Genomic DNA, 16191 nt, shown 5'->3' with positions numbered 1-16191 from the left:
ATGCGTGCAACTGCGCACTCTATAGAAAACCATCTAGTTTGAAAATATTGTTTAATTTTTAACGGATCATGATCGTCATTCATAAGTTTGTATAGTTCTATGTAGGCAGCTTGCTTTGACGAATAACGGCTGAACCAGTCACATGTTTCTGTAGCAATTAATTCGAGATTTCTGAATTAATATGTAAATCGTGCTAATGGTTAAGTTTCATACCTTATCACTGGCTGAAGCAACGAAAGCCACTAGAAAAAACCACTAAAATTTTGTGGGAATTCCACTGAGTTGGCAACACTGGCCACAATCAACGGTAACCACCCAAGTGAATCTGCTAGTTGTAATTTTCAAGGCATTCAAATTAATGTCAGTACATAGTGTGAGTAGTGGATTATTTTCTATACATTAGTCGATGCAGAATGGGGTTTGTTTTGAAACTTTATACCTGTAATTCAAGAATTTTGAAAATAATTATGATAGGATGGAATACATAATAATACTTACCGATATCGAAGCAGTGCTTAATCAGTTGCGTTTAGTTCACAATCAGCAGGATAACGATGTACCTCATATTTTTCGAACGAGTAATAAAAAATTTCAATCAAAACTTAAACCCATTTAAATCTAATAATATAAATTGTATCCAAAAAAAGCCTGAATCACTAGTGGAAAAGACGGCGAAGTTCATTACGACCGCCGTCAAGAAACTATCCACTCCTGAAGATGACGACGAAGAGGCAGCTTACGACAGAGGAGACGATCTGGTAACCTTGAGGGCTTAAGAGTTTGTCGTAGAATGAGCTAGATTTTGGACTAGGAGTAATTAGAATTTGAGCGCGGTGTTTGCATAGATTGTACTAGTATTTTAAATAATATTTTTTCATCATTTTTTTAAGGATTTTATGACATGGTAACTAAGACCTTTAAGTCATGTCTTATTTTAATTTATATTCTTATTTTTATGAAAAATGATTCAACTGGGATGATTTTTTTTTTCTTTTTCTTTTTTATAGCTTAGATGGGTGGACGAGCTCACAGCCCACCTGGTCTTAAGTGGTTACTGGAGCCCATAGACATCCACAACGTAAATGCGCCACCCACCTTGAGATACAAGTTCTAAGGTCTCAAGTATAGTTACAACGGCTGCCCCACCCTTCAAACCGAAACGCATTACTGCTTTACGGCAGAAATAGGCAGGGTGGTGGTACCCACCCGCACGGACTCACAAGAGGTCCTACCACCAGTAAAATTAAATTAAAAAAAAATTAAATGAAATGACATGAGATGATATGGGATGAATTATAATCTCAGAAAAATGGTGGTCATTTACTGAGATTTTTTCAGTGGACTATTTGGAGGATCCCGAGAAGTTACGTCCCGCGGCTTTGTTTCATTTTCCCACATTTGTGCACTTTCACATATATTAAACAGTTAATAAACCACCATTATTACACATTTAAACCTGAAGAAACACTAAATAGACAAAATAAAACCAATCACACAACGTCACTCCTCGCGTTCCCGCCAAAAAAACTTTAAATAATAAATGAAAAGATTCGTTTGTCTACAATCGCTCACGTCTTTGAGTGTAAGCTAAGATAATACATGTCTATGATAGTGAAGTTGTGTGACTTAATTTCATAAGCTCCACAATAACTGGTAATTAAAGGTATTTATAAAATTTTCGGGTTTTTATTTTTAGAACAAAATGTTATAGTTTTCTTTATCGTTGAAGTAGTTGCTAAACACTTGTCAGATGTCGTGTTTCAATGGCAAACAATAAATTTCCATATCGGATTCACAAGGTGAAATTGTAATTAGTTCGTACTGTGATATTACAGATATCAATTTGAAAATATTTAGGATAATACCTATTTAAATATATTCGAACACACACAAGAAAAAACAATTTAAAAAACTACATGGATCCGTGTAAAATGACAGTTCTTCTGAATCTTTTTTTTTATTTATTCCTTAAATGGGTGGACGAACTCACAGCCCACCTGGTGTTAAGTGGTTACTGGAACCCATAGACATCTACAACGTAAATGCGCCACCCACCTTTGAGATATAAGTTCTCAGATCTCAGTATAGTTACAATGGCTGCCCTACCCTTCAGACCGAAACACATTACTGTTTCACGGCAGAAATAGGCGGGGTGGTGGTACCTACCCGCGCGAACCCACAAGAGGTCCTACCACCAGTAAAAATACTAATAATACTATTAAATATATATAGTCAAAATACTATTAAATTTTAAATATGTCCCCGCCCTCGGCATCGCGGTCAGAGTACTCTGCAAACATCGAGTACATACAAAACGTTCGTCGGATGTTCGCTTTCGTATATATTTTTTTATCGTATTTACTTATCTTATCAGTGACTGTGGTACTCTCGCATACACGTACCTACGTAACGTAAATAATACACATTCTTTTTCATTTTCGTACGTATTTATAATTTTATTGTGACGAGCATGTTTTGAAGGAAGTAGCATTTGAATATAAAAATTATGAGAACGCGTAATGAAAATAAAACCCTTAGAAATTTGTAAGTTTGCGAGGTTTGCTACTGGCATGTAGGTCATTTTCTGTCTATTCTGCACTAAACTAATTCGGAAAGTTCTGGCTTGGAGGACCATTTGATAACATGTGTGTTGTGCGCCGGTGCCAAGCTATGTTTGCTAGAATATTCGGCTATGCCAATTAGAATTTATTAATATTATGCTAATTAGTATTTTTTTGTTTATTTAGGTAGGTATCGTGCTCTTGAAATGTTACTTTAGAGTCAAATATTTAACTTTTACACCTACATTTAAATATTATTGTGGTCAGAAGTGCTCACGGCTAGCAGCCAGTTAAAACAGTTGACGACGAATTGCAACTAAGCCGCGTACTTTTGATGGGTGGACGAGCTCACAACCCACCTGATGTTTAAGTGATTACTGGAGCCCCTATGGGCTGTCTATACATCTATAAGGTAAATGCGCCACCCACCTTGAGATATAAGCTCTAAGGACTCCAAGTATAGTTAAAACGGCTGCCCTACCCTTCAAACTGAAACGCATTACTGCTTCACGGCAGAAATAGGCAGGGTGGTGGTACCTACCCGGACTCACAAGAGGTCCTACCACCAGAAGGAGCGTGTACATGTATTTTAAGAATACGATTACAAAAAACAGTTACAGTAGGTTCAGAAAACCGTGCGGCCTAGAGTCCTCTCTATCTCCTCTGGTAGTCCTAAAAGGCGTCTAATGGGTTTAACGGAGAATGGTCAGCCGCGTTCTTATCTTGTTTATTTCTGCTACGAAGCAGATATGCATTCCGAATTCAACGGTGGGACAGCCGTCATACATTACAGTTGAGGCTGTGACCTCATGTCTCAAGGTCGGTGGTGGCATTGCCGTTGTAATGTCTATGGGCTCCGGTAAACACTTTAAGAAAAAGAAAAAAAGATAAAATGTACAGTAGTATAGGTAATATATTTTAAAGATTAGATTCTGTTCTAGTTAAAATTTATGTGGATTGTATTAACTTTATCTCTTAATAATAAGTCCCGTGTATTGTTTAGTATAAAAAATATATATTTTCAAACGAATATTGAAATTTCATACAACGTTAGTGGAATTTTAAATCAGCTGTAACTGAATTGTAATTAATTGTTGCCTTTTTAACGCTTACCCTGGATACATCGGCACACAACGAAGTCAGGGTCACTCCCATTCTCCAGTTGGGTGAGATATGCTTCCATCAATACCTCGTGCTCCAAGGAGTGTTATTGTTCTATAATACATATACATACGCTTATAAACATACATATACATATCGACGCTTGAAAGGCAAACGTGACAAAGCGACAATAACTGCTTTGTACATAAATGATAGGCAATAACCGTATTCGATGGGCAAATAAAAAAATATTTCTAGGTCTATTAAAATCATTTCAATCGTACAGCTAGATTCGTTAAAATATTTATTTTTTCAGGTATTTCTCAAGTATATTTTAAATTAATTTCAACTTTAAATTAGTCTACTGTAAAGTTCACGCATTGTCGCTTAGTCACGTTTGCCTTTCAAGCGTCGATATGCTTCAACTATTTGTGAATACACGTATTAATGAAGTGAGTTAGATGCACCAATGTCGAATTTTCCTCTGACGATCACAAGCTCGTATGAACTGATCATAATATGTACTACTACTATTGGACTTAGTGAGTACTATAGTTCACAATTGCCCGCAGCTGGCAATTTGTTGATGGCATAGTCCTTGACGAAGGTCGCATTGACTTTACTGGCTCGCTTGTAGCATAAGATCCATTGTGGACGTGTGTATTCAGAAATAATGAAGATCATAGTGGTTGTACATTGTAATTGTAGACATTGTTTATTAGTTTTTTATAAGCTGTCTTACAATTCAAGTGTGTATGGCGAAAGACTTCTGGAAACTTTCGGCTGGTGTGACCACCCTGTCTATTATTGCCGTGAACGAGTGCCACTCCGGCTTGAAGCGTAGGACAGGCCACACACATCATTAGCCCAACAAAGTTGCTACCTTGGTCTCATGGACACAATCGCACTGTGATATCTGTTTGCTCCAGCAACCACATTACAACAACTGAGCTGAATTGGAGGGCTTGTCTGTCAATCTACTTAATAATATATATCGGAGTTTAACAAACCACAATAATCAAATAAATATTACTATTCCAGGTGATGCAACAAGACGTCAAGAAAGAGAATCCACTGCAATTCAAATTCCGAGCCAAATTCTATCCTGAGGATGTCGCCGATGAGCTCATACAGGAGATCACATTGAAACTCTTCTATCTACAGGTCCGTAAACAACCGTGTGTCAGTTTCACTTGTCAATCGACTTATTGATGGGGCTTTAGATCATTTAATAATGCCATTTTTTGATTCTTTAGTGGCTGGCAGGGCCCAACAGATTAGCTCTGGTCTATTATTTTAACAGGGGAATACAGACTACATAAATATTAATATTTATGCTACAGGTCGAAGCTTTAAGTACTTCACAATTATACTAGCGGCCCGCTCCGGCTCCGCTCGGGTCTTTAAAAAAACATCAACGATACTTGACGTTGTTTTATTTTTTTAAATAAAAGAACACTTATTGCGACATAATTAAAATAGTTAGACATATGCTGTCGCGACACTTTTTAAAATAATAATGTGTTCTACAAAGTCGTAGTACATCATTTTATTTTATCATCAATAGTTTTCGCAGGACACGCGATGTAAAGAATATTTTAGGTAAATTTTTTGCACCTTGGGTTTATTATTGGAGTTTTTAGTAAGGATCCCTATTTTTTTTTTCAAAAAAGATTATAGCCTATGTCACTCGGGAATAGTGTAGCTTCCAAACAGTGAAAGAATTTTTCATATCGATTCAGTAGTTTCGGAGCCTATTCAATACAAACAAACAAACAAATCTTTCCTCTTTATAATATTAAGTATAGATTAGTATAGATATAGCCTTCAAGCCGGAACGCATTGCTTCACAAAGAACAGCGATAGTGCTTTGTGTTCAACTATAAAATTAGTCAGACTAGAATTGGCGCTAACATTGGTCTTCTTCAGACAACAGAAATTGTGAATAAGTCCTATAGCTATCTGTTTTGTCGTATTACTGCACTGTCAGGTGGATCATGTTTCAAGTCCGTGCTTGTTGGCAACACTGTTTTTTTTTTTTCAACCTTCGGACAATTGCCTGTTGTATTTGAAACTGAATGGCATTACCCTTCATGCAATACATGCACAAAAAACTAGAAGTATGCAATAGATATTTCATCTCTCGTACGCTAAATGCTATAGAGGTATGTATACTTCTCTCTCTCTCTTTCAGTGTCTCTTTTCAGTGTCGATTTTTCGTTTCAAATCCCAACGGCAGTTTAAGAAGTCTTCACTTCGATAAGTTGTCGTAATTATTATATTCTATGTGTTTTTGGTTTTTAGGTGAAAAACGCGATTTTATCCGATGAAATATACTGCCCTCCGGAGACCTCTGTGTTGTTGGCTTCGTACGCGGTCCAAGCCAGACACGGAGAACACAATCCCGCTCTGCACGGGCCGGGATTCCTGGCCAATGACCGTTTACTTCCTCAAAGAGTGACTGACCAACACAAGGTAAGCTGTCTTAAGATCATCATTATTATTAGTTTTTTCAGTTTCATTAGGATTTTTTTATCATGAGTGGCATCGATGGATGGACCAGTTCCCCTAGTATTAATTGCTTACTGGAGCCCATAGACTTTTTTTTTTATTGCTTAGATGTGTGGACGAGCTCACAGCCTACCCTGTGTTAAGTGGTTACTGGAGCCCATAGACATCCACAACATGCGACACCCACCTTGAGATATAAGTTCTAAGGTCTCAAGTATAGTTACAACGGCTGCCCCACCCTAAAAACCGAAACACGTTACTGCTTCACGGCAGAAATAGGCAGGGTGGTGGCACCTACCTACCCGCGCGAACTCACAAGAGGTCCTACCACCAATAACTGTTTCTCTCGTCAGATGTCCCGCGAGGAATGGGAGCAGAGCATCACGAACTGGTGGCAGGAACACCGCGAGATGCTCCGCGAAGACGCCATGATGGAGTACCTGAAGATCGCTCAGGACCTGGAGATGTACGGCGTCAACTACTTCGAGATCCGCAACAAGAAAAACACAGAGCTATGGCTCGGTGTTGATGCCCTCGGGCTCAATATCTATGAAAAAGATGACAAGTAAGTGTTACACCCTATAGATATGCGTCGTTTAATATTCTGTTAACTACAAGTGTATTTATTTGTTTTGATTGTAATTGACGTAACTTCCACGATACTTCCACTGGTCAGCACAAATAACAGTAAAAATTTAGTCATTTTAAATATACCGAATTAAATAAAGTGTACTTAATGTACATTTTTAATGCAACCCATTCTTTATTAACATTTCAGACTTAAAAAGTTTTAAAGAGAAAAAAAAAACCTTTTATGCAATGCATGATCGTATTCACTTTTTACTACTATTGCATTGACAATCCTTTTTTTAAAGTAAAAATCAAAGTTAATAGACTTATAACAATAACTAAATCTGAAAATAAAAAAAGTAACATCCTGTATTTAAAAAAAATCACATTTTTCATTTGTAATTTCGAAAATATTGAATCTTGTACCTAACTAATTGAAATAAAATTTTCAGATTGACCCCAAAAATCGGGTTCCCCTGGTCTGAAATCCGGAACATCTCGTTCAACGACCGCAAGTTCATCATCAAGCCGATCGACAAGAAGGCGCCCGACTTCGTGTTCTTCGCGCCGCGCGTCCGCGTCAACAAGCGCATCCTCGCGCTGTGCATGGGCAACCACGAGCTGTACATGCGCCGCCGCAAGCCCGACACCATCGACGTGCAGCAGATGAAGGCGCAGGCGCGAGAGGAGAAGCTCGCCAAGCAGGCGCAGAGGTGATGCCCACCCCCTCACCCCACCTATAGCACACAGCTGCGGTCGGGGAATCGGAGTAAATTACCCCAAATTTTGGGGGGTAAAAATGAAACTTTTGATCGTTGTGATTACAAACTCGATGAAACTAAATGAAAGGAAACGAATTTTTTTTTTTTTTTTTTCAAAGTTATCGTAGAGGCTATAATGTGAAAGATGCTAAAATAGAAGCGATTTAGTTTTTTTTTTCTTCGCCATGGGTTAATATCAACTTACACAAAAATATTTTGGGGTAATAATTAAAAAAAGTTCCACAACCGCTGGCATACATCATCAACCGGCCATCATCAAGCGGTAGGCAGCGGCTTGGTTCTGCCCCTGGCATTGCTGAAGTCCATGGGCGACGGTAATCGCTCACCATCAGGTGGGCCATATGCCCGTCTGCCTACTATGCGTCTAAGGGCAATAAAAAAAACCTATAGCAATCCACTGCTAGACAGAAGCCTCTCCAATTGCACGACTCTCCATCGGCTCCGCTTCTCCATCCAGCTTAACTGCTATCCAATAAGGATTCGTCAGGCAAACAGCCGGAGAAACGAATTGTTATCAAAGTCGTCTCTAGCCAATGTAGGACCCGTGTGCAATCATTACCCTAGCGCCCTAAAGTAAGGGCTCAGTTAAAATGGAATAGATACGAATGTAGCAGGTTCATTGAAAGTGACACCGCTGCGCCCAAACCCTGCACCATAGATAAAGCCGTCTCTGATTGTAAACCTGGTGGTAGGACTTCTTGTGAGTCCGCGTGGGTGGGTACTACTACCACGCCTATTTCTGCCGTGAAGCAGTAATGCGTTTCGGTTCGAAGGTTGGAGCAGCCATTGTAACTATACTTGAGACTTTAGAACTTATATCTCAAGGTGGGTGGCGCATTTGCGTTGTAGATGTCTATGGGCTCCAGTAACCACTTAACACCAAGTGTGATCTCATCCACTAATGCAAAGCTTCCTCTTGTTTGCAGAAAGAAGCTCCAGTTGGAGATAGCCGCGCGTGAGCGTGCCGAGAAGAAGCAACAAGAGTACGAAGACCGGCTGCGGCAGATGCAGGAGGAGATGGAGCGGTCACAGGTTAGTGCTGTGCTCATTATTTTAACTCTTAAGAAATCTTCAAACAATTTAGCTCACAGAGTATGTCGACCTGCTAATTACGCGCAAATATGGACAGCTGTGCTCCCCTCCCCGGGACTAGAGATGTATCGCTATCGAAACACAATTGCAGCGTTATCGATAAGTATCGATATTAAGGACGTCGCTGTCGCGTTGTGGTAAATGAGAGTGGACTGTATTTTTTGATTTTGATATCTTTATTAGTCTTTAAGTGATAAATAAAAAGATATATGAATATATGAAATATGAAATCGATGTGTCGCCCTTGGCGGCTGGAATTGAAAAGGGGAAAGTGTCAAATCAAATCAAAAACAAATTATTCAACATAAATGAAAGTATGTACATACTTGTTGAACGTCAAAAAGAAGTACCGCCAATTCACAAAAACTATCCTCCGTCCTGAGAAGAACTGGCAAGAAACTCAGCGGGCATGTCTTTTTTTTTTAATATTAGATTATTTTTTGTCATAGCGGACATCGCTCGTTCACACTTTTGACGTTCCGAATTCAAACAGTCGCAAATCTCTTTAGTTTCTTTAGAACCAACGCGGTGTCGCTCCGGCCGAGGACACGATTCAGAAATGTTTATTGTATGATGCAGGCCAACTTGCTCGAGGCCCAGGACATGATCCGGCGCTTGGAAGAACAGCTCAAGCAGCTGCAGGCCGCCAAGGAGGAGCTGGAGCGGAGACAGGGAGAGCTGCACGACATGATGCAGAGACTCGAGGAGACCAAGGTAACCTAATATCTAATAACAGAGCTTATTCACTGTACAAAGTACATCATTTACATAATTAAGTGAGATAAAATGTTATAAATTTATAACGAGGAGAAATATGATAGTAGATCATATTTTTAATAATGAGCGTTCGCCCTATTCGGTTACAAACAATATTCGTACAAGAAACAAATGACTTGTGTACTGACTCCCAAAGAGTAGTTTATAGGATCGCTTAGTTTTTAATGCAACTCAAATGTATGACTGAAATTTATCTATGAATTCGTTCATCCCTTCTCCATTTCAACTTTAGGAAATTGGGGAATGAAAATGACATTGTATGTATTGATATTGTAATAAAAAATATTGTTTACTTTTTTGTACTTTTTATTTACTGGTGGTAGGACCTCGTGAGTCCGCACGGGTAGGTACCACCACCCCGCCTATTTCTGCCGTGGAGCAGCCGTTGTAACTATACTGAGACATTAGAACTTATATTTCAAGGTGGGTGGCGCATTTACGTTGTAGATGTCTATGGGCTCCAGTAACCACTTAACACCAGGTGGGCTGTGAGCTCGTCCACTCACCTAAGCAATAAAAAAAAAATGTAAATAATTTTGTTATAGAATATGGAAGCAGCAGAACGTGCCAAGTTAGAAGAGGAAATCCGCACTAAACAAGAGGAAGTACAACGCATTCAAACCGAAGTCGAGCTCAAGGACTCGGAGACGCGGCGCCTGCAGGACGAGGTGGAGGAGGCCCGGCGCAAGCAGGACGAGGCCGCGGCGCTTCTGGCGGCCGCCACCACCCCGCAGCACCACCACGTGGCCGAGGACGGCGGGGTGGACGACGGCTCCGACCACGGCGAGGAGTCCGGCGGCGGAGACCTGCACCAGGCGCCCGACGACCTCGTCGACCCGGTCGAGGCCAGGACCACCTTGGCCGAGAAGAACGAGCGGCTACACAACCAGCTCAAGGTAACTAACAGTGCTCTCACGATGCACCGCGGCAGGGAGCTGCCAACCTATATTCAACAGCATCTCACTGCAAGTGTGACAGAGTTTAGCCATACAAACTATACTCGTATTATTTTAAAACTTAGAGATATTAAAGGATAAGGTCTAGAATAAACTTATTTTGAAATGGTAGGGTAGATGGATTTGTGCTATATATTTGTTAACTTTAACTGAATTAAACAACAAAAATATATCGCTCAAACAATTGCTCGACTCCACACCGTGAGTGTTTGAAGAATTGCATTTTGTGAAAAGATTAAAATTTAATTTTTGTCGATCAGTGAGCACACGACGAGACTTTTAAAAAAACAATAAAATTAATTTATCAATTATTATTTTTTGTAATTATGGAGTATATTATATAATATCTCGGTATCTTTCCAACAGGCGCTGAAACAAGACCTCGCGCAGTCCCGCGACGAAACTAAAGAGACGGCCATGGACAAGATCCACCGCGAGAACGTCCGCCAGGGACGAGACAAGTACAAGACGCTCCGCGAGATCCGCAAGGGCAACACCAAACGTCGCGTCGACCAGTTCGAGAACATGTAACTTAACGTCGCCGGCGCTGACTGTAGGGAGCTGACCTGCACACGACACATAAATCACAGAATCGCGCTCAAAATAAACTGAATATCGATTTTTGTACAATCGATAGTAAATTGTAACGATATTTTAGTATTTTCCAAATTGTCATTCAGTATTAATTAATAGGAACAGTGACTAAGAGCAGTTCGTATCTTCGAGCTCGGGTGTGTAAATTAAATAATGTAGCGTATATAAAATACACAAATTTTGTACTTTTTAAAAAAAAACTACTGTTCGTAGTAGTAATTCTTTAAACTGGCAACACTGCAAAGTGTCACAACGTATTCAAAATAAATAATCTTACCAAAAGTAAACTCTTCCCGTAGCAGCTCCGTTAGCTCCCAGCATGTCGACGTGCAGAGTCCGGTGGCCGTACTGCTTGTAAGCTCATGTATTCGTATGTAACATATAGTATTGGGAAATGTGTGCACGGACTTCACACCAGGCCTAGTCTAGATTTAACGAATGTCCATTAGAAAAAAGTAAAGATACAATTGAATTACTAGTTTAGGCTTAAAAGTCTGTACGTAAAGCTAGCATCCCGACATCAGTGTTACTGACATTGTTAATGACACTGATGACGATCTGTACCAAACAAAAATGATTCCCATAAATCCGTGTGTTTCATGTAAATGGGTAGGAGTAATGTGGGTGTGCGAGCACAGAGCACACGTATATTAAGAGTAGTATATTATAAAAGTTATTATATATTTTTATACACCGTCCTGGCAACATTGTTGTTGTCACGCGAGATTGTCAACTAGTTAAACGAGGAGTGTTAGCAAAATAGATCATTTCACAATTCACATTATTTAAATTGAGTGAACCAAATTAAAGCAAAAAGGACGTGGCAATACTGTGTATTCAAAATACTTTCATAGTTTGTGATATATAATAAATAATCAGGTGCTTTGTCTAAATTTTAAAGTTTTGTCATTAACTATCTTTGCTTTAACACTCTTCAAAATTGGTTGGTTGAATTGAATGCCGTGGTGCTTACGTGTTAGAAGGACTCGTCGGGCTAAAGAGGAAAAGTAGAGACTATCACAGACAATCTTGGAAACTTTGGTTTCTCTCCGGCAACATTGACAGTTCGAAGTTGAATCGAGTACATGTTTACTGTTTACAGAGATGATTCATCGGGAGACTCTGAACTTTTAATATAACTTTTGGCTTTTTAATGTACTCGCGGCATTAGATTTATATTTTTAATGGGATTCACATCATTTATTAATTAAATAAATCCAAAAAAGCATACATTGGTGCGGCCAGACACATAAGTTTAATTTCCAACTGTCGATGTCACAACGCGATGCAGTCAAAGTTACCGAAGTTGACTGTTAAATGTAAATATTGATTTTATTATTTACTTAATAGTGATTAATTATTTTAGACCATGTGCTATAACCGAATAATTTAATAAAGTCTATAATAATGAGTAAAGGGCAAAGTTCAGATTTTTTCCAAATAAAATACATTCAGAAAATCAATGACCCAACGTGATGTACGTGGCAACACTGAATCGGGAGAGTACCGAGACGGTTTCGTTTGTGTAATTTGTTTTGTAAATAACATCCTAATTCCGGTTAGTGGGGGGGTATCTTGAGGGTAGTCCGCTCATTGTCCGCACAGCGTCGACACTGTCATTGTCACGGTCGGCTGCTGCGATCAACACACACAAACGTAAACACATCTCGCAACGTTACTGTACTTAGTTTTGTATTAATATTCTAAATTGACTTTTGTATATCGTGTGTTTTCAAAGCATCATTTGATTTCGCGTTAGAGATACGATTATTATTATTATTATTATTAATTAATTAATTAATGATAAAATGATAGTTTTGTTGTTTATTTACTTGATACGCGGTTGTTTGTGTCGCGCGCGCTGGGACGCCGACGGACCTGCCTACAGCATCATCTGTTTCAGCGCCGACACAAATATTACATTACAAACACTCCAATAGTTACTGTAATTTCCATATGAATATATTTCACATCAAAATAATTCAAGAGGGTAGTTTTCCATTAATGGGAAAACTATTAATTTTTTCCTAAAAATCTTTTTTTATTACATTAACATTTTTGTCGGGAGAATAATTTAACTTGTAAATGTTGTTGCTCAATTCGTCGTTGGCGTCGCAGCGAGTGGAGGGTGAGAGGGAGGGGAGGGTCGCCCCTTAATTTATTTTTATAATCATTTATATTATAGATTGTAGGAGATAGGAGCTTCAAGTGTAATTTAATATTTCCCAATATTCGTTTTCTCCTTTAGTACTACTATATAACTTCTGCGTGACGTGAGCGTCTCGCGTCCGCTTTGAACAAAATCCGAAATAGAAAGAGTATAGGATTTTTAAATGTTAATTTTAAGTTTACAAGGCATTCCATTGAAGCGGTGGCGTTTAGTTGTTGGTGTCCCGTGTGGCAGACGTGCCGTGTGACCGTAAGTGCCATCCGTTCGCCGCGGGCCGTGGTGGCTCGCCACGTTAGCTCACCCCTTGTCATTACTCGCTAAATTAAATAAATACCATGTTGCCTTCGATCATTCTTTTTTTTTCAATAAAATGTTTAAGTAAAACAAAAGGCGTTTTATTTCAAGATTTTTAACAGATTATTTATTTTGCGTTAGAAGTTGACAAGTTTTTTAACTTGATTCCAATATATGGAAACAACGAAAATATTTTATGGTAAAAGAATTAATTAAATACACGTGGTACTTAGGGCGTCCCACCCATATAATATATTGTGTTTAATGTTGTTTGGATTGAGAAAATATAAAACCATTATCTCCAAACCTCCTCCGAAACTGCAAACTTGAATCTTCACGCTCGAGAGAGTTTATGCATTATATTATATATTATATTATTATTTATTATTATTATTATTATATATATATATTATATATTATTATTATATTATATATTAACAATAGTTATAAAATTTCGTTTTAAGCATCGGCATCGTGTTTTAGTACTCCGGTCACCGTTCTCGTCGAACTCGTCGCTTGCGACGAAGGGCTCGACGCGTAAATTAACCCACAAACACAGCCCACTGAGTTTCTCGCCGGATCTTCTTAGTGGGTCGCCTTTCAGATCCGGTGGTAGATTCTGCGAAGCACGGCCAAGGTTCGTGTTAGCAACGTCGTCAGGTTTGAGCCCCGCGAGCTCACCTACTAGTTAAGGCTACGCTGAAATAACCTCTCAAGGCTCTCAGCTTAGGTAGGAAAAAAAGCATCTGTGTGCTTAATAAGTTTTTTGACTTATTTGCCGCTAGGGGCGCTGTTCCAACTGCATACAAATTTCGTTTTAGGCGATTGAGAGGTTAAAAAACTCGCATTAAGCACACTGGTGAATGATAAAACCATCGCCGTTTCATCTCTGGCCCTGACATTTCAATATAGGAGAAAGACCAGAAAACTTCGCAGATTGCGTGGCTCTTGCGCCTTCAGCAGCAATTAAAACTCAAAGAACATATTCCACCTCGAGAAGTCATGGGTAGTCTAGTTCATGCTGGGTTTAGACCTGGACGAATACAACAGACGCAAGGGTCGCAGTGGGCACATAACAAAAACAATAATAAAACACAATTTATATTTAAATATACTCTTGATTATTGCAACATTTCTACTCAATTCGTTTGCATTACATTTCATTTAAAAACAACATTAACTCTTCGTTTGCATATTCGAAATGACATAAATCAACATTAAACAACATGCACATACAACATTAATAATATCTCATTCACCTATATCTATCTATCTATATATATAAAAATGAATTGCTGTTCGTTAGTCTCGCTAAAACTCGAGAACGGCTAGACCCATTTGGCTAATTTTGGTCTTGAATTATTTGTGGAAGACCAGAAAAGGTTTAAAAGGTAAATATGAAAATGCTCGGAATCAAATGAAAATAACAATTTTGTTTCCCCTTTGAAGTGTCCCCCGTCGCGTCGGACGGATTACTTTTGTTTGTTTTAAGTTTATTTTATACAAAAGCTTAGATCTTTTAACTATCGATTGTGGCACTACGAAGTCTGCCAGGTCAGCTAGTTAACAATAAAACACTTACAGATGTTGTATATTTCAAATTATTGTAACTCTTATTAGTTTGTGGCGACTCACTTATCCGCCACTACTTGGGCAACCGCCTTACAATTCCACTGTAGGAGCAGCAGTAGTAGTGCTACTTCACTAACTGTGTGCTTAGTGCGAGTATTTTATCGTTCTCGATATATGTATATATATATTTTATTGCCTTTCTAGGCAGACGAGCATACAGCCCACCTGATGGTGAGTGGTCACCGTCGCCCATGGACTTCAGCAATGCCAGGGGCAGAGCCAAGCCGCTGCTAAACGATAGCGTAAAAGTTAGCCCAAGTTTGTATGCAGTTGGAACAGCGCCCCTAGCGGCAAACTTAGGCAAACAATCCCATTCCATACAAATATGAGCGAACTTTTAACTTTTACGCTATCGAGAACGTTAAAAAAAAAGGATGCGTGTACTTATGTACGCGCGTAAGAAGTTATACTTTACTTTTATATATATATTTTTTTTTATTTTAATCAATTAAAAAAAAATCTATTAAATAACATCCTCAAACACGCATATTGGACATCCCTTTTCTTGACATCGTATAAATTCGGTAATTCTCGGTACGGTTCGGAAAGTTCACCTGCGGCTATATTCAGACTCGCCAAGTTACGTCGGTCGTATTGTAATGAGCGATTTAGTGGGCAACTTCATTCTGTTAATTTTGTGTCACGGTGCGCGCGCATCGTAAAATTTTACTCTCATCAATTTTTCATAACGCGTCTAAAGTAGTATAACTTCAAAAACTCGCACTAAGCACACTGTATTGGGTAGACACTGACACGAAGGAGGGGTAACACAGTGAGTATGAATATGTACTGCCCGCAGTTTCCAAGATTGTCGAAGTATTTTGTCGAACGTGTTTTGAACAACAATAATGGATGATGGCCTAAATCACAAGCGACAGCGATTATAAGGCGGTTGCCCAAGTAGTGGCGGATGAGTCCCCATAAGTTAATAATGATTATAATATACGTATATTTTAGTCTAAAATCAAAAACTGTGGCTCAACAATAAAGTATGAATACATAATAATTTATTTTTCTGGATTGTACTGAAGACACTTCGTAATTACAAAATTATCAAAATATTATTCTGAGGGGACCTGCCCCTATTAGAGACAGCAATAACGACACCACAAACATATATATTATGTACATTTTAACACATTTTAATTTAT

The 16191-nt window shown here is 38.8% G+C and overlaps 1 protein-coding gene across 4 annotated transcripts in view; it reads left to right on the top strand.

Moving 5' to 3' along the window:
- The window catches only part of Moe (moesin), a 62440-nt gene extending 48937 nt beyond the window's left edge, over positions 1-13503 (top strand). For 2 of the 4 annotated variants that reach the window (XM_089729998.1, XM_089729997.1), the window contains 9 exons: positions 3701-3727; positions 4704-4826; positions 5967-6137; positions 6527-6738; positions 7196-7456; positions 8452-8557; positions 9197-9331; positions 9940-10290; positions 10717-13503. In XM_089729998.1, the coding sequence (XP_089586124.1) occupies positions 3701-3727; positions 4704-4826; positions 5967-6137; positions 6527-6738; positions 7196-7456; positions 8452-8557; positions 9197-9331; positions 9940-10290; positions 10717-10881 (1551 nt within the window). In that variant the 3' untranslated portion in view covers positions 10882-13503. The remainder of the gene's footprint in view (positions 1-3700; positions 3728-4703; positions 4827-5966; positions 6138-6526; positions 6739-7195; positions 7457-8451; positions 8558-9196; positions 9332-9939; positions 10291-10716) is intronic. The other 2 variants (XM_028182388.2, XM_028182387.2) reach the window with 1 other exon arrangement.
- The last annotated feature ends 2688 nt before the right edge of the window (positions 13504-16191 follow it).

The sequence above is a fragment of the Bombyx mandarina genome, chromosome 09 (genome assembly GCF_030267445.1).
Source record: "Bombyx mandarina strain Sakado chromosome 09, ASM3026744v2".
Lineage (NCBI taxonomy): Eukaryota > Metazoa > Arthropoda > Insecta > Lepidoptera > Bombycidae > Bombyx > Bombyx mandarina.
This window is presented reverse-complemented; position numbering and strand designations above follow the sequence as displayed.